The sequence below is a fragment of the Borostomias antarcticus genome (assembly GCF_949987555.1).
Source record: "Borostomias antarcticus genome assembly, chromosome: 3".
Lineage (NCBI taxonomy): Eukaryota > Metazoa > Chordata > Actinopteri > Stomiiformes > Stomiidae > Borostomias > Borostomias antarcticus.
In genome coordinates this window covers 31,160,074-31,187,489 of record NC_140236.1, presented here as the reverse complement: position 1 = coordinate 31,187,489, position 27,416 = coordinate 31,160,074, and the positions used below count along the sequence as shown (strand labels likewise).

The following is a 27,416-nucleotide window of genomic DNA, read 5'->3' as shown; positions in this document are numbered from 1 at the left end:
ACGGGGGCTGTAGGGGTGGGGGCTGTAGGGGTCCAGGCCTATTCCGTGTGTCACCAAATGATGACTTATTGACTGAACCAGACAAGAGGCCGCAGCATCGCAAGCTCATCCACATGCTGGAGTTCAGTCCCTGAGTCAGCAGTGGGAACACTGCGTTGTCTCTGATACTGTATTCACCAAGCAGAGTGGAGATGATCCAATGATAGTTTTGGTGAATGTGACACATCTTGATTGGATTTAATTTGTTGACTACAATACAATGGCATAACTCATTACTTTTGCATCAACAGAGATCCATATAACTTTTTTTTAAGCCAATCACACATACAGTAAGCAACAGACCTTGGTCAAAACACAATTTGAAATTCTTTTATTTCAATTACATTAGCATTTACTTGACTCCGCCTGGAGTGTCCGGTGGGCGGGGCTTATACTGAACAGCCCATTGATTAAATTGCGCCATAAAAAAACAATCAAGTGGAAATCAGTAACTTAAATGATTTCAAATAATATTTTGACTGGGGTCTGGTATGAGACAGAGACATCCCAGAGACATTTTCTGAATAGTAACCTTGCTCTGGGGCACAAAGCTCTGTCACTGTACAATATTTTGATAATTGGGTTTTGTATGACTTCTTCCGATAATCTTAAATAAAGGTTGTGAGTATGATATCCCAGTTTCTACGCAGTTGCCACAGCAGGGTTCTATTCCAGCTGGCTGGGTCCATGATTCCCAATTATCTTCCTGTCACACAGAACTCCAAATGGGTAGAAACACAGAACAGAACAGCTTCCTGTGTGTCATTGAGTTCTCCACAGCAAGGAACTCATCGGTGCATGATGGCGTGCATGCGTGTAAGTGGGTGCCTTGACATCACAGGGGTCTAGTGTGTGTATGTGTGTGCATGTGTGAGCATGTATACCATATGCATGTACGTGTGCGTATCTATACGAGTGCTTGCTTGTGTGTCTGTATGTGTGTGTGTGTGCATTTTTTGCAAAGTTCTGCTTGCTCTCTCTCGGCATGTGACACACAGGCCATACATTGGCTATATGAGGTGAGAGATACGTAGTAATTGGCTGCTGACTCCCAGACAAATTGCTTGTGGGATCATGAGGTGAGACTGTATTGGCCCTGTCAGCAGTGAGTGCCCCAGGTGTGGTTCGGGTGGTGGGTCAGATATGACAGTACTGTAGTTGTGGGTGTAGAACGGTAGAGGAATAGAGATGCTCGGCAGCTTGACTACAGCTACCAAAACTAGCTGGAGAAGAGTGGGATGAAGAGAGAATTAGAAATACGGTAGCTGTACTTTCAGTGCACAACTGACCACATATGTTGCCAATTTCATTGTTGTTTAAATGGGTATAATCCCATGAATGGAAGCCCATTACAGTTTTGAAGAGTAGACTACTAGTCTTTTGTAGTCGTTGCATAATAGTATGCTTTTGAAAGCAAGTGGAACTTCAGATTTAAAGACTCACATTTCTATACAGAAAACTTTCAGAGCCTACTTCAAAGCAGTGCCTTGGAGTTGAATTTTAAGGATCGTTTGGGTACTGTGAACCATTCACCTGTGCCTCCAACACAATACAAACAGACTTAGAAAGTCATAATCAAAATATACCCTCATAGTTAGACTGTGCCCTCAACTACAGTAAATACTGTCGCTTGACACCTGATGATTTGATAGCAATATAATTTAATGATTAACAAGCACATGCCTGAGGTCATTCTGATTAAAACTACTTTTTTTCCCATTGCCAAGTACAATATATTGCTTTGTACATGAAAAAAATATAATAAAAAACTATGCTTGGTGTCTCAGTAAAAGTATAGTCTATTCTACTCAGAAGCCCGTCTACTTTCTAAATCCACAGAGTTGAGGGCTTGAGGTGTTTAGTGACTCGTTTGGTGCTTGTTCTTAGACCCTGTAGAATGCATCGAGCTTATCACTATGGAATTCAAAAATTTAAAATTACCACAATTCCCCACCACGGGGAAGAAATCAAAATGACCACAAGATTACTCAGGCACTTTCATGTCAAAGTAACAACTTAATTTACAAAATATGAAACATTAATTAATACATGTATGCTTTTGACTGTAAAAGGTAAATGTTGTACAGTAACATTTCTGGAGGGCTCATGGACACGTTGTTGGACAACAATGCGCTTGGTCACAATGGAATCTGTAGTGTTCAGTCACAGTTACTATACTCTGCAGAGGCCACATCCTAATTGACGAAGCATGCTGGGACTGTTGTCAGATATGCTATTGGATGAAAGTGTCCTGTTGCTGTGTATGTGATCACCACAGTATCAGCCACCACGCCCCATATGGAAATTGTAATCAAGTTCTCATGCCGTTCTGTTGCAGGGACACATGAACCAATTATGGGACCGTGAAGAGTGAGGCTGAGAGATACTTCTGGAAATAGCTTGAAACACATTCGGATCTGATGGCAATGTTAAGCTGTCAGCCTGGATAATAGACACAGAGAGTCAACGTAATGGTCTTATTGCGGAATTACAAACAATCAAAGGCACAATGATTACTTGAAATTAATTGCGACTCAGGCAGTGGTGTATTTTCCACTCAGATCAGCATTTTCATTTCCTCGAATGACATGGAGGTAGAGGAAGGTAACTAAAGTCCAACATATCAATGGAGCCAGCTCCTGCCTCCAACTCTAATTTCATGAGGTGTACCATAAATGTGAAATACTGTACAAAGCATTCATTATCACATTGCCTGTAATTATAGAAATGCCGCTTGATTGAGATAATTCCTGGCCTTGGCCGGCAGAGTGAGCTATGTTTAGAGCCAAGAGTCTCTCAGTTTGGCCATTGAATATGACTGAGTGTGTTCTGTCCAATTTGTTTATTATACAGTAATACTGAACAACTACTTCTCAATGTGCAGTGGAGGTCAATTAGAGTGAGTTAATGATTGCTGTTGCATCTGAAATGTAGAAATTGACAACAGCCTCCTCCCACTAACAACACACACAGACACACACAGACACACACACACACACACACACACACACACACACACACACACACACACACACACACACACACACACACACACACACACACACACACACACACACAATCTGCTTTAGAGCAATCTATTGGTTTTGGACTTCCTCCCTTCCAAGATAATTCCTCAGTAGTTGATAATACATCCCAGTATGACTTTAAATAAGCAACCACTTTAAATTCAGACTGTAATCTTTAGTAATGGTGGTAACCGACGTCAGATAGAGAGGAGGAAGAGCAAAGAGGACTGGTGTTCTCGTGTTCCTCCAGCTCACAGTGTTTAGGACTGAGTCAGAGCTTCTTATCAAACAGCAGGATTTTACACATCAAAGGAAGCATGAAGGATGTATGGAGATCTATAGCTGTTTGCGGTGGTTTCAAAACATCAAAAGCACTATTTCAGATGTGTAAATTGATTTATTTTATGGGTTCCACTTACAGGATTTTAAACATTAATTCAGGTGCTCCATGTTGAAGGACCCTAACACAGAGATTACCTATTTATTTTGTCTTATTCAGTATTTATTATTTAGATTTATGATTCTGATGATCAAATCTGAAATTTTGCCTAGATCTATTTTCCTCACTGCTTTATTCAAAAACCCAGGCCCACAATAACCTTGGTCCCATCTTCATCAGCACTGTGGCGACGCTACAGTATCTCTGAATAAGACCGGCGTGATTTCATTAGTGCAATTCAGATGCCTCCATCCTGTTATGCCCCCACGTTCGCGCCCATGCCCACACCAGTCTCGTTCCCAATCCCACTCGAACACCACTTCATCGAGCCGGGCCAAGCAGTCTCATCAGTAGGTGCTGCCTATCACCATCAGGCCAGCTGACCCCAATCAGCTCCTGGGCAACACCGGCCTACTTAAGGCCGCTGAAGACGGACGCTCAGGGCTTGAACGCTGACTACTGTCGGTCAGTCTTTAGTCAGCTGAAAGTCCTACTTGCTATTCATCTAGCTGCTCGTAATTCGGCGCGCCTGTTGTTTTTTCATGTCATCCTAACGTTTGTGTCCTCTGCTACTGACTCCAGAGTCTCCCTGCTCTTACAGCAAGATCGTCCGTCTCCAAGTCCTCTGGACCCCGTGCCCCATACGCACCCCTCGGCCTCCTCCGGAACCCCAGTGTCTCCCCGCTCCTCCTACGTTCCCTGGACCCCGCGCCCCCCACGTACCCGCCAGCCTCTCTGGGACTCCTCGCCAAGTTCCCCTCGGACCTGTTCCCCCTCACCCTCTCTCTCGGACCTCCTTCGGCCTATATACTACACACCCCACTACTTTCCCCAGACACGCCCCTTACTATAGGATCTGTTAGCTCCCTCTTTATTTGAATACAGCACTTTAACTTTGTTTTGGTTGTCTCTGCTTTCGGGTCTCCAGCACTTCTGTCTGCCTGGGTTCGGTCAGGCACAACACATCCCTGAATAAATCAACTGCAGCAGCTATGCCTGTCACATCCCTCTGGCCAGTGCTTCTACAGTACAGTGGCCATGGGATTTCAGAACTTATCACTCGGAGTCTCCCACAAGACCGTCAGTCACTTTGGCATGGAGCGTTCCTTTGTGGAGGCACTGTTCTCGCTTTCTCACTATCATTTGTTGCTCTTTAATTAATGGACCTTTACATAGACAGTAGGTCAGTGTGTAACATCCTCCTTCTACTGTAGCTCTCAGTCTAGCACAAGTAACTGTATCATCCTGGGTTTACTAACATTATTATTATTATTAGTAGTAGTAGTAGTAGTAGTAGTAGTAGTAGTAGTAGTCATATTTATTAGGTGGGCTAGCTTGCAGAAGCTAGCCCAACTTGTGATATTCCCACTATTTCTTTCTTTCTTTCTTTATTATTCTCCCCGCTTTTTTGGACGTTAACTAGTTCTTCATACTTTGTGCTAGAAACTTCATTCAAACTTTAAAATGTTCATGACGTTCAGCTCTTGAACGGATCCATTCAGATTTTTGATATTTTTTATAGTTTTTAAGAAATTTAACTTTTAAAACATTTTTTTGTCCTATTGAAACTGCTTGAAATGCTTTTGGAATGTTCAGAAATTTTATGTTTTTAGAGTGGTGGCAGCAGTTGCTTTGAAAATATTCACACATTTTGTAAACTGCTGGCACTCCTACAGTTTTGAAAGCTCACACACATATTATACATCAAAACATTCACACAACTGTGCTGATTCGTACAATGTAAGTATCTAAGCAGTGTGACTTATAGTTTTCGCTGTATGACGATTTGTTCGGCAACTGCGCTCCTCATTGAAACGTATGGCAACACACTCTAGCTTTTGAGCTGCTAATTTTGCATTTTTTCTCTTTTTCTAACTTGTCGCTATGCCTACAGTTTTAACAGCTCATACACATATTATATATCGAAACGTTCCCATAACTGTGCTGATTCGTACAATGTAAGTATCAAAGCCGTGTGACTTATAGTTTTCGCTGTATGACGATTTGTTCGGCAACTGCGCTCTCCATTGAAACGTATGGGCCCACACTCTACCTTTTGAGCTGCTAATTTTGCATTTTTACCCTTTTTCTAACTCGTCGCCATGCCTACAGTTTTTAAGCTACACGGACATATCATATCCTAAAATGTTCAGCATTTTCTCAGGATTCCTACGGTGTCAATATCTAGGCTGTGACATTTATACTTTTTGAGAGAGAGCTGTCTGAATCGGACATGCCTTCCCATTGAAGTGAATGAGAGGATGCTCACAGTGTCAGTTGGGATTTGAATTTGGGGACACGTGCAGGCTCTCTGTAGAGGCACCCTTTTATGACTATTGTGGTAGCATTCATATTCATTCATTCCTTCCTTCCTTCCTTCCTTCTTTTCTTTCTTTCTTTCTTTCCTTCCTTCCTTCCTTGCATCCATCCTTCCATCCTTCCTTCCTTCCTTCCTTCCTTCCATCCTTCTTTCCATCCTTCATTCCTTTCTTCCTTTCCTTCCTTCCTTCCTTCCATCCATCCTTCCATCCTTCTTTCCTTCCTTCCTTCCTTTCCTTCCTTCCATCCTTCCTTTCTTCCTTCCTTCCTTCCTTCCATCCTTACTTCCTTCTTTCTTTCTTTCTTTCTTTCTTTCATCCATCCATCCATCCTTCCCTCCTTCCTTCTTTGCATCCTTCCTTCCTTCCATCCATCCTTCCTTCCTTCCATCCATCCTTGCTTCCTTCCATCCTTCCTTCCTTCCTTCCTTCCACCCTTCTTCCTTCCTTCCTTCCTTCCTTCCATCCTTCCTTTCTTTCTCTTTCTTTCTTTCTTGCTTTCTTTCTCTCTTTCTTTCTTTCTTTCATCCATCCATCTATCCATCCATCCATCCATCCATCCATCCATCCTTGCTTCCTTCCATCCTTCCTTCCTTCCTTCCTTCCTTCCTTCCTTCCTTCCACCCTTCTTCCTTCCTTCCTTCCTTCCTTCCTTCCTTCCATCCTTCCTTTCTTTCTCTTTCTTTCTTTCTTGCTTTCTTTCTCTCTTTCTTTCTTTCTTTCATCCATCCATCCATCCATCCATCCATCCATCCTTCCTTCCTTCCATCCATCCATCCATCCATCCATCCATCCATCCATCCATCCATCCATCCTTCCATCCATCCATCCTTCCTTCCATCCTTGCTTCCTTCCATCCATCCTTCCTTCCATCCTTGCTTCCTTCCATCCTTCCATCCTTCCTTCCTTCCTTCCATCCATCCATCCATCCATCCATCCATCCATCCATCCTTCCTTCCTTCCTTCCTTCCTTCCTTCCTTCCTTCCTTCCTTCCTTCCTTCCATCCATCCTTCCTTCCTTCCTTCCTTCCTTCCTTCCTTCCATCCTTGCTTCCTTGCTTCCTTCCTTCCATCCTTCCTTCCATCCATCCTTCCATCCTTCCTTCCATCCTTCCATCCTTCCTTCCATCCATCCTTCCATCCATCCATCCTTCCATCCATCCATCCATCCATCCTTCCTTCCATCCTTCCATCCTTCCTTTCTTCCTTCCATCCTTCTTTCTTTCTTCCTTTTTTTCTTTCTTTCGGGCGGAGTCTCGCCACCACGCCACAGACCCCACAACTCAGCCGATTGAGCTAGAGACACACAGTCTTTACCAGTGGGTGCAAGGAGACTGCCCGGAGGTCTTCATGGTGGAGTCAGGTAGGTGGCCCGGAGAGGGGTACACTGTCCCCGACTGGCTCTGACCTGAGGGGATGGAGTCTCATCACCACGCCACTATCCACGCCACGGGCCCCACAACTCAACCCCTGAGTGGGCTAGAGACACAGTCTTCATTGGTGGATGCATTGAAATTGCCCAGAGGTCACTGTACTGTCCCCGACTAGCTGTCACCCAAAGGGGCGGGGCCTAACCAGCACGCCACTATCCACGCCACGGGCCCCACAACTCAGCCCCTGAGTGGGCTAGAGACACATGGTCTTCACCGGTTGATTCAGGTAGGTGGCCCGGAGAGGGGTACACTGTCCCTGACTGGCTCTGACCTGAGGGGGCGGAGTCTCACCCCCACGCCACTATCCACGCCACGGGCCCCACAACTCAGCCCCTGAGTGGGCTAGAGACATATGGTCTTCACCGGTGCGGGCGGGTAGGTGGCCCGGAGAGGGGTACACTGTCCTCGACCAGCTCTGACCTGAGGGGGCGGAGTCTCACCACCATGCCACTGTCCACGCCACAGACCCCACAACTCAGCCCCTGAGTGGGGTAGAGACGCACGGTCTTCGCTGGTGGGTGCATGGAGATTGCCTGGTCCATAGTTGTTCTAGCAGTAGCTTTTATATACAGCTGCAGCAGCTAGCCCACCTCACATTTTCTCCAGGAAATGTACTTTCTAGTTATTATTATTATTATTATTGTTATTATTATCATTATTATTGCAGAACCTACTGTAGGACTGCAGATTATTTTTGAGACAGGTGGGGGTGTCTCTCTGTGGGTTTCAATGCTCTTTCAATGAATTCTGCTGCTGAGATACACATTTTGACAAGCATCTCTTGACTTGATTGGACACCATCTTCGATGAGAAAAAAAAAAATCTCTGCTCCATTGACACTGTTCCAACAAAGGTGTCAAGATTCCAGAGCCTATGCATGGCCCCCATGGATGTATTAATAGAATGGCCCCGGACAAAAGACAGCCATCAAACTGTGATGAAAGTGAAAACTCATCTCATCACTGGATCAAATAGAAAAAGACCATGAACAATGTCAAAAGACATGGGCATGGATGACTGCTCGTATTGCTCAAACTCTTTTGATAGAAGAAGTTGGGCCACAATGTTCCCCATCTTTCCTGTAATTGCAGGAAACTGAAGGCACACATTTCAGATCGTAGGCATGGGGGGATCAGAGGTTTCGAACGACCCTCACGACCAAAGGTCCAGAATTTAAATCCAAAATAAAAAATGTAAACCAAACTGAAGCCCTAATCTTGGTCTTGATTGTGTTAAGAATTGACGCGTGAGATGTGACACAACCCATCCTGCACCGGCACCGTCATTTTCCAGCGTCAATGATCCAGCCGGCTAAGAATGGGTCGAAAAGAGCGTGAGACTCGCAAATGGAGACAAGGAGCGGCCTCTTTGTCTCAAAATATTGAACAAATGTTCAGAAAAAGAGCCAAACAGGGTAAGGTTGTTATATTTAGTACCTAACTAGCTAGTTGAGATAGCTAATGTTAGCAAGGCAAGGCAAGGCAAGGCAAGTTTATTTATATAGCACATTTCAGCCACAGGGCAATTCAAGGTGCTTTACATGAGACATTAAAAGCATTAAAACAAAAAGCAAGACATTATAGACATTTAAAACAAAAGGCAAGACAAATTAAAAGCATTAAAACAAAAAGCAAGTCATTATAGATATTTAAACAAAAAGCAGGACAAATAGAATACAGGAATAAAAGTTACAGTGCAGTATACTGATAAACATAGCTCCTCTTAGAAAGCAGTGGCAAAAAGAAAAGTCTTCAGGCTTGTTTTAAAAGAACCAAGAGTTGCAGCAGACCTGCAGTTTTCTGGAAGTTTGTTCCAGATATGTGGAGCATAAAAACTGAATGCTGCTTCTCCATGTTTTGTTTTAACTCTGGGGACAGAAAGTAGACCTGTGCCAGACGACCTGAGGGGTCTGGATGGTTCATAGCATATGAGCAGATCAGAAATATATTTTGGCCCTAGGCCATTCAGTGCTTTATAAACCAAGAGCAGTATTTTAAAGTCAATTCTTTGACAGACAGGAAGCCAGTGTAAAGACCTTAGTACTGGTGTGATATGCTCCACTTTCTTAGTCTTAGTGAGGACTCGAGCAGCAGCGTTCTGAATCAGCTGCAGCTGTCTGATCGATTTTTTAGAGAGACCTGTATACATGCCGTTACAGTAGTCGAGTCTACTGAAGATAAACGCATGGACAAGTTTTTCCAAATCCTTCTGGGACATAAATCCTTTGATCCTTGATATATTCTTCAGGTGATAGTAGGCTGACTTTGTAATTGACTTAATGTGGCTGTTGAAATTCAGGTCTGAGTCCATGACTACACCAAGATTTCTGGCTTCGTTTGTGGTTTTTAGCATTACTGATTGAAGTTGAGCACTGACTTTTAATCGTTCTTCTTTGGCTCCAAAGACAATTACTTCAGTTTTATTTTTGTTTAGTTGGAGAAAGTTCTGGCACATCCAATCATTGATTTGTTGAATGCACTTACTCAGCGCTTGTATGGGATTATAGTCTCCTGGTGATATAGTGATATAAATTTGTGTGTCATCTGCATAGCTATGGTAACATATTTTGTTGTTTTCCATAATTTGAGTTAGTGGGAGCATGTAAATGTTGAACAGAAGAGGCCCCAGGATGGAGCCTTGGGGAACTCCACAGGTCATTTTTGTCAGCTCAGATTTGTAATTGCCTATAGACACAAAATAATCCCTGTCCTTTAAGTAGGATTCAAACCAATCTAACACTGTACCAGAAATTCCCAGCCAATTTTCCAGTCGGCCTAGTAGTATGTTGTGGTCTACCGTGTCGAACGCAGCACTGAGATCCAGTAGTACTAAGACTGAGATTTTGCCATTATCTGTGTTTAAATGGATGTCATTAAATACCTTAATTAGAGCAGTCTCGGTGCTGTGATGTGGTCGAAATCCTGACTGGAAGACATCAAAGCCATTACTTAGTGCCAGGAAGTTATTCAGTTGTTGGAAAACAACCTTTTCAATTATTTTGCTTAGAAATGGGAGGTTTGATATGGGCCTATAATTGTTCATTTGTGAGCTGTCTAGATTATTCTTTTTTAAGAGTGGCTTGATGACTGCAGTTTTCAGGGTATGTGGGAACACACCTGAAAGAAGAGATGTGTTTACAATTTGTAGTAAATCAGAGGCCATACAGTTGGATACAGTTTTGAAGAAGTCTGTAGGTAGAACATCAAGGCAACAGGTGGAGGATTTCAGATATTGTATAGTGTCCCCCAGGGTTTTATGGTTGATCGGATTAAATTGTGTCATGGTACAATTATTGATTTTAAGTGGACAGTGTGACGACACATGTCCTGTACCTGGAATGGAGGCACTGACTGCTTGTCTAATTTTCTGGATTTTGTCAGTGAAGAATGAGGCAAATTCATTGCAGGCCCTGGTGGATAGAAGTTCAGAGGCTACTGACACAGGAGGGTTTGTCAGCCTATCAACAGTGGCAAACAAAGCACGCGCATTGTTATGGTTTTTGGTGATGATGTCAGAAAAGAAGGTCTGCCGTGCATTTCTCAGCTCCAGATTATAAATGCGAAGTCTCTCTTTATAGATGTCATAATGAACATGGAGATTTGTTTTTCGCCATCTGCGTTCAGATTTTCGACACTCTCTCTTTTCTATTCTGACCAGCATGGCCTTTCTCCATGGAGATCTTCTCTTACCAGAGATCACCTTCACCTTAGTGGGCGCAACGGCGTCAATAATGTTTGTAATTTTAACATTGAAATTATCTACAAGCTCGTTGACTGAGGCCATATAGAGGGCAGGTGTGGACGAGAAAGCCTGAGTAAATATCTCACTGGTGTTTTCAGTGATGCGCCGTTTTGAGATAACCTCTGATTGAGAATTTGTGTGCATGGAGATAGTACTCTCAAAGAAAACACAGGAATGATCAGAGAGCGCAACATCAGATACCTGAACCTTAGAAATATTCAGACCTTTGGTGATGATTAAGTCCAGAGTGTGCCCCTTGTTGTGTGTGGGCTCCGTCACATGCTGAGTCAGTCCATAGTTATCAAGGACACAACCTAGCTCTTTAGTCCCTCTGCCCTGAGGGTTGTCAACATGGATGTTAAAATCACCAACAATAACCACACAGTCAAAGTCAATGCAGACAGTAGACAACAGTTCAGCAAAGTCATCAAAGAAGTTTGGACAGTATTTAGGTGGCCTGTAGATGTTTAGAAATAACGCTCGGGAAAAGGAATTCAACTGAAGAGCCACATATTCAAAGGAACCAAAATTTCCATAACACATCTGCTTACATTGGAGGGAGTCATTAAACAAGATGGCTACTCCACCTCCTTTCTTATGCACTCTAGCCTCGCTCATAAAGCTGAAGTTGGGAGGAGTTGACTCAATAAGAACAGCTGCACTGTTACCTTGGTCTAGCCAAGTTTCAGTTAAAAACATAAGATCAAGATTGTGGTTGGTGATAAAATCATTGATTAAAAATGTCTTTCCTGTTAAAGATCTGACATTTAATAAAGCTAAGTTTAGTGTGCTGAGGGTATTATCTGCACATTTCTCTGTGCTAGCTACATTATTAGCATGCTAACGCAAGGGAGGGGACCGCTTGTCATCCCTGGCCCTCATCCACACACACTATGGCAGTGGACCTGGATGAAGCTATCAACATACTCAAAAATGCACCCAAAAAGATTGGAACTGACCAGTGTTCTCATTCCATAAATGTCAAGACAAAAACGGCAACAAGAGGAGAGGCATTGACAGAGAGTAGAAGAGTGGGGATTCTGATGAAAGGAAATTAGACATCAGCAGAGAATGCAAGGAGAGGAGGAGTGAAATGGAGGGAGGAGAGAAGAGACAGACAGAGACATGACACAGCAACGAGAGGAGAGGCATTGACAGAGATGACAAGAAAGTAAAGTGCCTTAAATGTATTGTGTTGTTGGTGTGGTCTTTAAACTTGTGAACTGTGTGTGTGTGTGTGTGGGGGGGGGGGGGGGGTTATAATTTTGATAAGCAATTTCACAATATTTGGAGCTGTTGAGTGGAAGGATATTTTCGGTTCATCATAAAAGCTTGCTAATTAAAATAGCAGCTAATCCAGCACAAATTGGTGCATAACCACCAAGTTCCCAGAAAGCAGGAAATGAAGAATTTGAAGCTCAAAATAAAAAATGAGGGGAAAACTGCGATAAGGTCCACTTAAAAATAAAAAGAACCCCTGGCTGGCTACGGGCATGCATTTCTGGACATTTTTCAAAATTACCTTTCTTTCATGGATGGGACAGCAACTACTGTGGGGGGGAGGGGCTAGGAGCTGGAGGATCCACCCCACTCTGACGGCCATGCGACCAGACTCGTAGAGTCACCTAGAGTGCATCTCAATAGTTTAAAGTTTAAAATTCACTCTCCTTGCGTTGTCTCTTTTATGTGCACCCATCCAGTCAGGGCTTCTACTCTAATGCTTCAAGTGTTCGAGGGAAGAGGACGGACACAAGGGACACAAGAGAAAACATGAGGTTTATCCAGGGTAGCGGACAGCGACAGGTCGTCTGCATAGATGCACTCTCAACAGCCCAGCTCTTTGAAATGAGAGCCAATAAAGGACAATGAGAGTTCTATCAAACTATTAACAAGGTTATAAAGTGAGGAGCCTTGATTTACAAAAGCGCTTAACACTCAGAGTAGAACCAATAGTACCTTGAAAGAGGCTTGACATCAACATGGGTAAAATAATTCAATCAAGTATCATAGTTAAGTACTTAAAAAGACAGGAGGGCAGCTGGGTGTTCCAACCTTTTTTTTTTCGGAGCCCACAGCGGCTCTCACACTCACCTCCACGGCTGCTTTGGCGCGCTCAAACTCCTCCTCCAGGGATTGGTTCCTGGAGAGGAGGGCGCCACCCCACTTCTGCTCCTTACCCAGACGGCCCTGTCACACACGTGCACACATTGCACACACATTACACGCAGATGCACACACACACATACACACAGAAGGGGGGGGGGGTAGAGACAGACAGAAGGGGGCAAGGTCAGCCGTCTGCCTTTTCCGGGAGGGGTAAACATCCCTGCCTCTGCAAAGCCAAAGGCTCAGGACGGCTGGCAAAGGAGCCTCCATCAGCGTCTTTCAGACCCCCCTCCTGCTCTCCTCTCCCTCCATTACCCTGGGCCTAGCTCTCTCAATCACACAATCATACCTCCTCTCCAGTGGCCATGGTCCTGCTCTTACTGTACATCACATACCCTTTCAACACCCCATGCATTATCAGAACTGAAACAAGCTGACGGTTGCTTTAGTGAAGAATTTGGAGCTGTGCCTGGTTCTGATCTAGGATCCGGACCAATTACTAATTCAATTTTCATGTACGTCTGGCCCTAAATGGCATGGGCATGCACGACGTGTTGAGTCGCGTAGGTTACAGTACATCTACAGTATTTGCATGCTTTCAGACCACAGCTACAGTTCAGTGCTGTATATATGTAGTAAAGCTGGTAACAATATTTACTGGGCTGTGTTGGCTTAAAAGTACACTGGGATGTAATGCATAAAGTGAGTTACTGTAATTGACAAATGTCTGTAGCCCAGATTAGGCTAGCTAATCAATTATGGAGGCTGAGGAATTGAATTAGGCACTTGTTCCATTTGGCGAGCCATTCTGGAAATCCCAGAGATAGAAGACAAGTCCCTCCCTCTCCCTACCTCGCTGGTCCACAGCTGCCTATAGCATTCTGATGACTAATCTGTCCTAAACCTCGTTTTGGAAAATGGAATGTAACAGGTAATTCCGGGCAAGTCATTATCTGTTACATTACATTACTTTTTCCATTTTTGTAGCTATAGTCATTAAAAGTCCCTATTTATGTATATCTCAATGTTAATAACCTCAACATACTACTTCTCAACATCAATGCATTGCTGTCAACTGTCTACAGGTTTAGAACAGCAGAGGGACACGCAAACCCCCCAAAGTGTATTTCGAAACATCCCAAATACCCCATGCTGAAGTAGCAGTGCTATAGGTGGAGGCATGGCCCTGTGCTGTAGCTGTCAGAGGCTTTATCTCTGTTTGTGTGGCAGCTTTTGTACTTTCACAGAGAAACACTAAAGCTCATGGAACACAACATTCCCCTTTCAGCACTGTGTGTGTGTGTGTGTGTGTGTGTGTGTGTGTGTGTGTGTGTGTGTGCATGCGTGTGTGCGTGCGTGTGCATGTGTGGCACATGCCAAGTTGGAAACATGAAGCCACTATTTACAGTATCACTGTCAGAGCCACTACGGTCCCTCTGGGTAGGGATGTTGAAAAGGTGATGTACAATACAGCATGCTTAGCTGGCACAGTGAGGACCACTCTAATAGGACCAGAGCAGGGCAGTTGAATAATTCATGATCTATTCATCTAATAATGCCTGCTAGAAACAGGACCTTGACTATAGAACCTGCTTCACTGAAGAGGAAAGAGCACTAAGGAGCAATTAGCCAACATGCACTATTCCTTAAAGGCCCCCTTTTTTTTTCGAAAAGGTACCATTGCTTAAAAAAAACACATATATAACCTTTATTTAACCAGGAAGTCATATTGAGGTATGGACATCTTTTAAGATACTGTACATATAACACAGTACTGTTTCTTTCCCCACAGGAATTACAAGCTGTGGTGGTGATGCTGTTTGCCCAGTGCAAATGTACTGTACAGTATAGGTGTTTCAATAACATAGGAAAGCATGCATAGAGGCTTACATGTCTTCCACTAATATACTGCCTGTTGAGCTGAAATGGAAGAATTTGAGGCGTTAGCACAAGATGGAGGGTTACCGTGGTGACACAACAGGGCGTGTCTACATAAACTTTGACAGGCAGAATGGGAGATGTGACGTCACAGCCGGAAAACGTGGAACTTGTCCACCTGAGAAACAGAAGACGCTTCCCTCACTTCAGTGACGACTGAGGAGCTTGTTATTTGGTTATGCCTGGTGATAGTCGCCCTGCTTCTCCAGAGTGATGCCACATCTGCAGTCTACCTTGAACTTCACACTTGGACATTTTAGCAGATGTTGATAAACCACAACGGCATGCATCCTGATAAACCTCCTTAAAATACAGTTAGTAAGATTCATCCACACATTTCACTAGGAAGTCTAAACAACCCACTTGAAAGATGAAAAGCTTTCAACTTCAAAGGACTGTTGTTTCAAGCACAGAAGAAACGGACAGAAACGCTGGGATGATTACTGCTCAGAGTTTGAGAGCTATAAGTAGGTACTTACTTGAAACGCTAGAGCAGATTCTGGCTCCGCTTTAGTACTTTGTTCTAAGGAGGTCTTGTTTGACGGCTCTGACTGTGCTTTGCAGTCTATGGACCTAGAAAGTGAAAGGTAGATGAAAAATAAAACAAATCCTCACTGCACATCCATTAGAAAAGAGGATTATTTTCTCTACTTGTATTATTCCCTACCAGGGGCGGAGCTAATGGTTCATTGCAGAGGGGACGGGGACCTCATAGTGGGCCCCTATAGGCTGTATGGAGATGAAAGACAGATCCAAGGGGAAACTTAGGTAGACCGAACGTAAAGAAATGCAGATTACAATTCTAGCTGCTGCGCAGCACTGGGTCAGGGCTGGGCAGAGTAAGAGGAGGAAGGAGACAAATGGCAAATATATGAGGGTCTAGGTGTACACATATATACAGGTATATGTTTTCCTGTTAACTGCTACAGTTAGGAGATGGAACAAGGTTTGAGGTTGTGACATGGCCACAGCTCTTTTCTGTCCTGGCCACACAGTGAACTGCCCACCGAGGACTGCTATTTCACCATAGGCTCAATACTCACCTCTTCATGAAATACTACCAACATTGTCCCTCTTAAGCACCTATTCTTTTTTTAGTTATTTACTTTTGCACTTGACCTAATGCTCTACATTATACTCTTAAGTCACTTGTTAAGAAAGGAGATGCACGGTGAATAGTCCACTAACTTCCTATGTTAAATGCAATTATGTAAGTCACTTTGGATAACAGTTTCAGCTAAATGACTAATGTAATGCCAACAGCCAGACATGCAATGCTGTTGCTAACTATCCAAATAATGAATCTTACTGTAGATGTGTTGCTGAAAGCTGAAGATTGAGGGTGAATGTCATATTATTGGTTGAAATTGGTTGTCCAACTACTGTACGTAAGCACACATTTTGCTTTACATGAAAAACATGATTGGATTTTGATAAAATACTGTGGCAACCCGGGGCCCGGTTGTGCCACAAAGTGGCTGCTAGCTGTGGGACTGCAGTTCCCAGAACCCCACAGGTTGTGGATTAGAGCTTAATGACTACCTGGGCTGATTGCTGAAGCAGGTGTGGACAATCAGCCACGTCCCCTCACCAAAAACTGGTGAGGCAGAAAGCATGCTGCCTAATGTGTGGATTGTGGATTTTGTTTGAGATCTTTCATTTGTAACACTTCAAGTTTATTAGAGACATCTAGCCATTTTCTGGAACGTGCTTCCCTTGTGTGCCACTGCCATTTTGGCATGTGTGGTCTTCTGTCCCCTGGGTTGCCACAATATAAAAAAAAAAGTTAAAAACTTTGAGGAAGTGTGCATGAGGTATAAGAGGAAGACGAGGAGACAATGACAAATACATGAGGGTGTTCTCATGTATTTGCCCAGACCATAATTTAAACCTTTAATATTTTAAAAATCATGTCAGCACAATGCCGTGCCGAGTATGCATTAGCATTTTTATTTGGCATCCTCCTTTTTTTCCGACCTTTATTTTACCAGGTTAGTCTCATTGAGATTGAAACTCTCTTTTACAAGAGAGACCTGGCCAAGAAAGCAGCATAAAGTTAGACATTTCAACATAAATATAATACAAAGATGGGCTGGGCTTGAACTCATGTTGAGCTACCTGCCATGTGAAACCATAGATAATTTCACACTGACAAGCAATCAAGGGTTGGAAGACATTGGAAATGTCACAGTAGTATGTGGAGGTTTTATCAGTTTCCACAAAATGTTTGTCAAAGGCACCACAAGGGTTGAAAAAACAAAATGAAGGTACACTCAACAAGCGGAGAACAAAAGACAATGCCTGAGTATGCATTAGCATGTTTATTCTGCATCATCCGGGGCTTGAACTCAACCAGACACCAAGGGAAGGTAAAGTTCTTGTTTGAGCCAAGTGAGAAGCTGGCAGTTTGACCTAAAAAAGGTTTGGCAGCTGACAGGACAACACCAGGGACAACACACAGCTACAGTAAATAATGAACAGACAGAGAACAAGAGGGGAGCTACATGTAGGCTATATATACACAGACTAACAAGACAGGTGGAAAACAATCAAACAATCAGTGGCACAGGTGTCCTCTCAATCAGAGTCAATTTAGCCAGTTGTAGTCCTAGGGTCTGCTATTGGGGCAGGGTTGCCAACAACGTCTCTGATTGGTGGAGACATTGCTGTTGCACTATAGGATTGTGGGTAGTGTATTTTTTCCTGTATGAGCAGCAGTAGTTTGAGGAGACAGACTTCAAAATACTGTCGAAAATACAGTTTTTGAGATAAAATTCTGAAAATGTTCACACTACATCTACCATGTCATGAAAATGTTGTCCTTTTTTCATGAACATTGGAGATTGATTGAGTATTTGCATTAGCTGCATATAGTACCGTTCACCGTAAAACATTTTGTTGCGCTGTGGGCTAAATTTTTCATATTTCAAAAATCTGTGAAGATCGTTTTATGGAGTACAGTCTGAAGATGTAGTGTAGCAATTGGGGTGTCAATTGACCAAAATGTGTGAGGAGTAGGGTTTGATAGGTTTTACAGTTTTTGAGAAAAACAGAGTGATGGATAATTCCTGGCAGCTAAAAGCATATGGACGTTCCTGCTCACTTGGGCCTACAGGTTGTTGATGTTTGCAAATTGATAGCATGTATGGCTGATTTGTTAAGATTTTTTAAAGTTTTAAACTGTATACAGTTGCTGTAGCGCCACCATCAGGACTATTGGCCCCCAAGGCCAGTTGAGGACTTCTGGCATAGGGCTGGACCTACAGTATGTGCACATCTTTGGTGATTTTTGAAGCCACATAATTAGGTGCTCTATTTCAGCACCATGGACAGTGCCGTCAATTTATCAATAAACTGTGGCCTGCTAATATTTAAGCAATACAACTGCTGATAGGCTATTTCATCACCTTGGTTGGCACCATGGATTTTATCCAGAATTTGCTCAAACCCCAGTCTGATAAAGGATGAAAAATATGACAGACGAAACTAGAAACAACAAACTATTAAGTATTCAAGCAATGTATCACAATAATAACAATAATCAAGAAGACAGTGGTCTACAACACAAGCAACAACATATTTTAAAAAGGTAGCCAGATAGCCAGCATCTATGACAAGATTCAGGAGTAATTGGAGGAGATGGGGGGTGCTTGTTCCCTCAGCCTAGCCACTGGAGTTTCCATACTATCATCATCTTGAATGTCACCATCATCATCCTCATCACCACCACTAACATTTTTCATTGCTTGGCTAGTACTAGCTGCCATATCCTTATCATCAGGATTATCAACAACATTTTCATCATCTGTGTCTTCTTCATTTATCTCATCCAAATCTGCACAGATACCTATACGTTGCTAGCTTCCGCGTTCTCCTCATCCTCGCTAACATCCCTTGCTTTGGTTGCTTAATACTAGCAGCAGTCTTGGAGGGTTGAGTAGTGGAAAATAAGAGGGTTTTGAAAGCTTTCCAGCTGTATAATATTTTACCCACCACAGCAATTCACTGGAGGAGTTTTTGGATGAACGTCGTCTTTCCAATTTCCACTTCTTGTTGCCATTCCTCTCAGGGTGAGGGTTCAACTCCTCCCATTTGTCCAGAGGAGAAGCAATGTTGACTGGGGACAAGAACCACAGATAAATACACTTGACAATAAGCTACAATAAAGCACATTATCAACAGTTAGCTTTGGTAACCTACAGTACTATATACTGTACAATATAAGTGTTTTTTTGTTTTTGTTTTTTACTTGGGTGCGGACCCACATAGACTCTCTCTCTCTCTCTCTCTCTCTCTCTCTCTCTCTCTCTCTCTCTCTCTCTCTATGTATATATATATATTCATGACAGGGCTCTGAAATCGTGTTCCAATTGGAAAGGTGTTTAAATTATATTCTTTCAGTTAGGGTTCAGTTAGGTTTGCTTAATGTCTGCACCATACTATCAAACACCTGTAAAAGGTCCACAATCATCCCAGTACCAAAATAACCTGGGTCCAAATCCTGAATGATTGTTATTCTGTACTGTGCTGTAGCCCTGACCTCTGTACTGTAGCCCTAACCTCTGTGCTGTAGCCCTAACCTCTGTACTGTAGCCCTAACCTCTGTACTGTAGCCCTAACCTCTGTGCTGTAGCCCTAACCTCTGTACTGTAGCCCTAACCTCTATACTGTAGCCCTAACCTCTGTACTGTAGCCCTAACCTCTGTGCTGTAGCCCTAACCTCTGTACTGTAGCCCTAACCTCTATACTGTAGCCCTAACCTCTGTGCTGTAGCCCTAACCTCTGTACTGTAGCCCTAACCTCTGTGCTGTAGCCCTAACCTCTGTACTGTAGCCCTAACCTCTGTACTGTAGCCCTAACCTCTATACTGTAGCCCTAACCTCTGTGCTGTAGCCCTAACCTCTGTACTGTAGCCCTAACCTCTGTACTGTAGCCCTAACCTCTGTACTGTAGCCCTAACCTCTGTACTGTAGCCCTAACCTCTGTACCGTAGCCCTAACCTCTGTACTGGTAAAGTGCATGGAGAGAGTTGTGAGCAGCCATCTCCCCTCATGGACCCTTGTTTGCCTGTTAAGCACACAGGAGGACCGAGGACGCAGCTCCCCAACAACATGCCAAGTCCTATGCAAGGATTTTATTTATCAATTTTAGTTTGGCTTTTAAATCAATGCAAATTCACATTGAAATGAAACGGCCGGACTACACTGTACATTTGCTCAAGTATGAGGATGACAAGGCCCTTGTTGGTTTGTTCTATAAAGACCAGGTAGGGAATGATCCATGGATGTATTATGATCACTCTTATTTTAATCAGGTCTCTGTTCTTCAGGGCTGGTACAGGTCAAGGGTCTTGCTAATCACCTATTGTTGCCCGATTGGGGTACAGCTCTCTCTATATTTTAACATTCTTTCAAATAAAATCAATCAATCAATAGATAAAACCAAGGAACTTATCCTTAATATTGGTGACCCTCCTCTCTCTCTCTGACCAGCCTATTGAAATTCTGCAATGTTCTAAATATCTAGGGACATATATCAACAACGGGCTGAACTTCATGGATAACACTGATTCCCTACATAAAAATGGGACATATTTTTCAGATAAATAGACTTCTTTTCTGAAGATTAAGGGGTATGCTGTTGGATATCTTAGAGGCAGTTTATATCTGCCTTGAAGGCATCATTGGTTTTAACATCATAGTATGGTTTGGAAATCTCATTGCATGGAGCAAGGCTAAATTGGCCAGGATAGTCAATGCAGCTGGCAAGGTAATAGGATGACAGCAGAAGCAGCTGAACACCCTGTACGAATCAGCTGGACACCAGAAGGCTCTGGCTATTAGTTCACAATCTGGGCAACTCTCTCCACACAAAGTTTGAGATGCTCCCCTCTGGTTGGCGCTTTAGAATGCCCATGGCAAAGAGAGAATATACAGTATATAAGAGATCATTTTGTTCCTAGTGTGGTCAGCCTCCTCAACAACTCCAGGTAACTGATGTATGCTGTACTGTGCTTCTACCTCAATTTATTGTCTAGGTATTATTTGAGGAACATGAGTGAGTATGTTGCTTTTTATGTTCTCTTATTGTACCCTGTGATGAGACCTCATCATCAACATCAACATCATTTGGCCAGTGTCGTGATACATTGTACATGAACTTTCACTTGTAAGTATATAACCTGGCTTATCATCAAACTGTCTGTCATGAGTGAATCAGACAGTGCCCGGTTTGACTTCCTTCACCTGATTACAACTAAATGGAAGTCTGAAAGACTTAAGCCTCTTCAACTGGCAAATGAGAAACTAATAGTCCGTTACTGCTTAATGTCTTTTAAGATTATCCCTTTCATTAGAGGCTTGATTTTTCTTGGTCTATCTTTAACACTGAGCTTGATGAGGGAGATTTTTCAGCGTGGGTGGGCAGGGGGGCAGTGCTTAAGACCGTGAATCTACTGTACCATGAGGCCACATCAATGGGGTTCTTCATCTAATGCGGTTAAAATTTATACTGCACGGTGGATGATATGCAACCCCATGGTGTGTTTAGAGTGGGACTGGGCATCATAATGATATGGAAGTACATCATATAATCTACATCATAGCTTATATTACTAATAGAGTTCCTGGTACATTAAATGGTATATATTAAATGGTATATATTAAATGGTACATTAAATGGTATAGTCTCTGTAAGCTACTGTATGAGGCATATTTTCTCCAGCACCTCTATGGTACTAGCCTGGCTTGAGCCTATGAATCACATGCTCATTTTTGAAATGCGATACAAGGTCTGAAAAAGCTCTCATCCAGACTGATTTCTCAGTTGGAATTCCAACCAGGCCAATCAGCGTCCATTGAATGCGATGTCAAATGCTGTGATTGGTTAGGGGATGAACTAATTGCTGAGGACTCCCTCTTCAGCAATGTCCATCTCTGAAACAGCTGCAATGGGAGCTTGTTCAGACAGAGTAATGAAGTGTAATGAAATGGCAATTCCGTCTGAGTGTCAAGCTTATGGAGGTACCTGAGTCTAGTGACACTCTCTCCGGAGTTTGTGAGCTGGGTGCGGTCTGTTCCACATCCACCTGGATCAGCTCTGTCTCGTCGGTCTTCCTCCTGTGAGGGGTGCTCTTCTGGCCCTCAGCGCGCAGCGTCAGCGGGCTCCTCTTGTTGTCCTTGCTGTTCCTCCTCTCTCCGGGCTCACTGAGGTCCAGTAGGTCCAGTGTTGAGGACAGAACTAATGGGGAAGGAACACAGATTTAGTTAGCGTCCATGAAAACCGGTTGGAGTTGTACCTTGTCCATCAACACACTGAAGTTCTGCTTGTGTCTGTTAAACTATTTGTGTTCGGTATCTCTGTTTGTGACATAATGACTCTTTGGCTAGAGATCCTAAACAATCTTGATAAAAGCTGTCACTGAAAGTTACGCTACAGGGAAGTGAATCGGTCATGGCATCGGTTCTCTACAGTCTCTCTACAGAAGCCCCAAGAGGAGCTACTCTATTTGATCAACAAAAACAGGGAACAAGGCATTTGTCTCATTCAGTCTGAGGTACTTTAATCACAATTGGACTATACCTTCGGAAAGTCTAAATTTTAGTTTAAATCCTTCCTGTTTAAGAAAAAGACAGTCTGTATTCATAATGATAAGGGCATGAACGGCTCCAACATTAACCACTTAGTCATACTGTACAACATCTTATGCTTCTCTACACACCAAAAAGTTGTATTTTATTTTATTTCTCCTGGCTAATTTGCTGAGTCTGAAATGCTGCAGTATACAAAGGGTCTACTGTAGCTTAGCGCTTACCCGTAGATTCAGGGTTGATATTAAAGGACAATGCTCGTTTTTGACAACCTGGACCTTATTTACGACATATTATAAGACGTTTGACTCACCGAGATCACTTTGGTGTAGTTCGGAGGCCTGTAGAAGAAATTTAAAATCCAGCGCGAGCCAGTATATCCATGTAATGGTGGTGGTGGGGGCAACGAGAATGCAGCTTCTAAAAATCTATTTTCTGCCGCGAAACGGTTGTTTTCATCAATCTGTCTTGATGAATCGCTAGTTGTGCTTACATAGAGAGCATAGGCCTGTTGTGGTATTTCACATGCCTCTGTAATATGATCTTTAGAAACGTCTTTAGACACGAAATAGCTTCCTCACTTGCTCCAGCACGCATGCGCACAGCGTGCTGGAGCAACGATTGCGCGCTGTGCGCATTAGTGCTGGAGCAAGTGAGGAAGCTATTTCGTTTCGAAAGACGTTTCTAAAGATCATGGCATGTGAAAACCACAACAGTTATGCTCTATGTAAGCACAACTAGCGATTCATCAAGACAGATTGATGAAAACAACCGTTTCGCGGCAGAAAATAGATTTTTAGAAGCTGCATTCTCGTTGCCACCACCACCGCCATTACATGGATATACTGGCTCAAGCTGGATTTTAAATTTCTTCTACAGGCCTCCGAACTACACCAAAGTGATCTCGGTGAGTCAAATGTCTTATAATATGTCGTAAATAAGGTCCAGGTTGTCAAAAACGAGCATTGTCCTTTAAAGGAGGAGCACTAAGCAATGCATTTCATTACATTAGTCATTTAGCTGACGCTTTTATCCAAAGCAACTTACAATAATTGCATTTAACGTAGGAAAGGTTAATGTACTGTACTAGTATTTGCCAGAATTCACAAGTGCATTTCCTTTCTAAAACAAGTGACTTATAGCATAATCTAGTGCTGAAAGCTAAGTGAAGAATAGCAAACTAAAAATACAGGTGCTAAGAGGGATGATTCTGGTCGTACTTCTTGGAGAGGTGAGTTTGGGCAGTGACTCTGCTGTGCTGAGTCAGTGGGCAGTTCAATCCACCACTGCAGGGCCAGGACAGAGAAGAGCCGTGACCGTGTCGATCGACCACAGGGGCCTCGGAGTGACGGGGCAACCAGTCGCCCCGAGGTAGCAGAGCATAGTGGTCGGGAGGGGGTGTAGGGCTTGAAAGTGGCGTGGAGGTAGGAGGGAGCTGTTCCTTTCATTGCTCTGTAGGCTAGTAGTACCAGAGTTTTAAACTGGATGTGAGCTGCTACAGGGAGCCAGTGTAGAGAATGGAGAAGGGAAGTTGTGTGGGAGAACTTGGGGTGGTTGAACACGAGGCAAGCGGCAGCTTTCTGGACAAGTTCCAGGGATTTAATGGCTGACACCGGCACCCCAGCAAGGAGGCAATTGAAGTAGTCTAGGCAGGAGATGACAAGGACCTGGATGAGCACCTGCGCCGTTTCGTCAGTGAGGGAAGAGCAAATCCTCCTTATGTTGTAGAGCAGGAATCTGCAAGAGTGTGTAATGGATGTGATATGTGCGGAGAAAGAGTTGGTCATCCAGGGTCACACCCAGATTCCTCACAGTCCGAGTTGGCGTCAACACTGTATCCTCAATGGTGATGTCCAGGTCGCCATGCGGGCAGCTCTTCCCCGGGAGGAACAGCAGCATGGTCTTGTCCAGATTGCGCTTGTGGTGGTGTGTCACCATCCACTCCGGTGGACTCTCTATAGACTTCACTATATATATTGTGGCAACCCTGGTGAGGCCAGGGCTCCGATGTGGCCACTTGGAGAGGCTAGGCGGCCACTTTAGCACCATGGTGGCGGACAGCGACCCCGGCCACAGCCACTTCAGCCCCATGGACTGCGCGGCCTGGTTGTGAGTGGCGTCTACAGGAGACTCATCATCTCCCAGGCAACAACCGGACCCAGCTGTCCCCACTTGCCTCGCCAGCCGCCAAATACCCTCAAAAGGACACTCTAGACCTCATTCGAGAACTTAGGGCTGACGTGAGTAGACTGTTTAGACGGGGAGCTGGCTCCAAACCTTTTTGCTGACTTTGAATGTCCCGACTGTTGTTTTTTCTGTGTGTCCCCGCCAGGACTAAGAGGGCCAACTCCCGCGAAGCACGGCTGCTGGGAGGGGACGACTGAGGGGAGACAGCGTCCCTGTTTTTTGATTGTTTGGGCCCAGAACCCCTCTTGTTTTTTCTGTTTTTGGCCCTCAATAAATGCACATCTGTGCGGGAGAGCAGTAACCCCGTCTCCTCTCGATTTGTGTGCGTCCCATCTGGCCTCACCTGGTTCCCACTATACAGTATATATATATATATATATATATATATATATATATATATATATATATATATTCCATTGATATCATAATTGGATAATGAAAGTACATGGGAGCCAACAAAGACATAGGAAGTGGTATTATATTGCTGTCTAAATGACATTTCCTCTTGCTGATGGTTTTGTAGCCTCTGTGTACTCATTAGCACATATCTCCCAGTTATTAACACACTGCTGTTTTATGACAAACGTGAAAACCCCCTGAATGTAGTGTCATCTCTAGGTAATTAGTGCCTGTGACTGTCGTCCATCTGTGCTCTTCAAATGATAATCGCAATTAGTAATCAAAGGATTCCACTCATGGAGGACAGAGATGGCTGTCTGAAGTGTTAGCTGCGTTAGAAGAAAGCCACGCTCTGAAAGAAAATCAAGTTGGCTGAAATGTTTTGGTACACTTGAGTCTACTCGAAATGATGAGGCTGTCTTGAAAGGAAGTCGTCAGATACTTAACAGCTGCTCACTGTCTTGAGGCATATTTCATGAATACATTTTACACAGTATTATTAATTCGTATTATATATGCACCCATTTGATTACTAGTATGCATATACACAGCAGAAAATCCATACTGATGAATATTTTCAGAGAAATGTTGGTTTAATGTGATCCTGTTAGCTGTTTCTAATTATGATGATTGACCCCTGAGTATGGCTGTCGGCCGAGTTTTCTGTAAGAAACTGTGTCTCCCTTCCATAGACTTATGAGATAAAGATGACATTCTTAGGGCTGGTACATTCTGTGCCAAACAACAATTGTTGTGGTTAGAGAGAGAGACCTGGGCGCCGAGGCTATCGGCGTAGGCTTGGCTGCCATAAACAATGACCAGTCTTATTGGTGAAGAGGGGGGGGAGACACTCGAACCACTTAAGAACGTTGCAACAAGACCAATGCTTTGATTTGGGCCAGACAGCCATTACAGACAGGTCAGCTGAACATTAGACTAGATGCCATCATCTTTTGTATGCTATAACCTTCTGTAATAAACAGCTTTTGTCACTCAAATCCCGTGTTGGAGAGATTCATTTGGAATACATCAGAACAAAGGGACACTGGACTGTGTGGTATTGTGTGAGATTGGGGGCCGTCTTTTATTGAAATCAAAACACAACGCAGAGCTGAATAAGGACAATGATAAAAGACAACGAAGGTCAACAATACTCTAGGTAGGTCTTCTTACTTTAGACATTGAGCAAGTCATCATTGTTATGGAAGTGCTTCCATGGGTTTCTGGAAAATCTGAGATTCTGTTGGAAATTGTAGACACCGCAGTCGATATTGTGGATACCTTATCTTGGCTCTCTATAGGAGCTGACTGGAAGCTTGTCTTTAAACCATTACAGAAGTGCCAATAACTACTGTCTAAATATAAATGGTGATAAAAAAAATCCACGCTCCAAGCTGTCTTTTCTGTCCTTGTCTTTCTTTCTATGATTACCCTTGTCAAGAGCTAAAGCAAAGTCAGCTAACCAGGATCTCCTGGTGGACGTTATATCAGGACACTAGCCTCGTAAGCCCCTCCTGATCTAGCGAGATCACTTTCAGTCCTGCGGAGGTAAACTGAAAGTGAACTTGTGCGATCAGGATGGTCTCAGGAGGCTATCAGGACACAGCCAGCTGTGGATATGACTGATAGGGTGAATCACAGGGTGAATCACAGTTTGCAGTTTGTCAGTTCCTCACTCTCAACCACTGACCTAGGTTGAGAATAGAACTGTCCTTCCTAAGCATCTCAATTCTATCAGCATGAGGGACAAGCGATGCCTCAGACATGAACTTTTGACTTCAGCAGAAAGAACGGTCCTCTGTTGTGTTTCGTCTGGGCTTTTAGACAAAGTACTTTACATTACCCCTGCATAGCAATGAGGGGACCATGTAGGCTAGTCTTGTTGATAGGCTCTTGTTTTGAAAGAAAGGATAAATAGGTGCTGTATTGACTTCATTGTGCCGAATCAAGAGCCTTCCAAATCAAAAGTCGATACTTAGCATGGACTGTAATAACTGTTTTGTTCATTCTATCATTTGAAAAGCTAAAAGAGGGAGGTAAAAAAAAAAAAGACAAAAAAAGATCATATGTCGTAGATCATATGTAGAGCACACTGCGTACTGCGTGAGTGATCAACTCTATGCATTTTGACAGCTGAAATTTCATCTTTCAAAGTGCATTATGCATTTTGACAGCTGAAATATTGATGACTTACTATTTAA

At 43.4% G+C, this 27,416-nt stretch overlaps 1 protein-coding gene across 1 annotated transcript in view; it reads right to left on the bottom strand.

The window, feature by feature from the left end:
- pex5la (peroxisomal biogenesis factor 5-like a) overlaps positions 1-27,416 on the bottom strand; it is a gene marked incomplete at both ends in the record, with an annotated part of 111,254 nt that overhangs the window by 12,650 nt on the left and 71,188 nt on the right. The window contains 5 exons of the mRNA XM_084436279.1: positions 13,088-13,183; positions 14,993-15,022; positions 15,520-15,613; positions 19,034-19,157; positions 22,067-22,279. Of these exons, the coding sequence (XP_084292405.1) occupies positions 13,088-13,183; positions 14,993-15,022; positions 15,520-15,613; positions 19,034-19,157; positions 22,067-22,279 (557 nt within the window). The remainder of the gene's footprint in view (positions 1-13,087; positions 13,184-14,992; positions 15,023-15,519; positions 15,614-19,033; positions 19,158-22,066; positions 22,280-27,416) is intronic.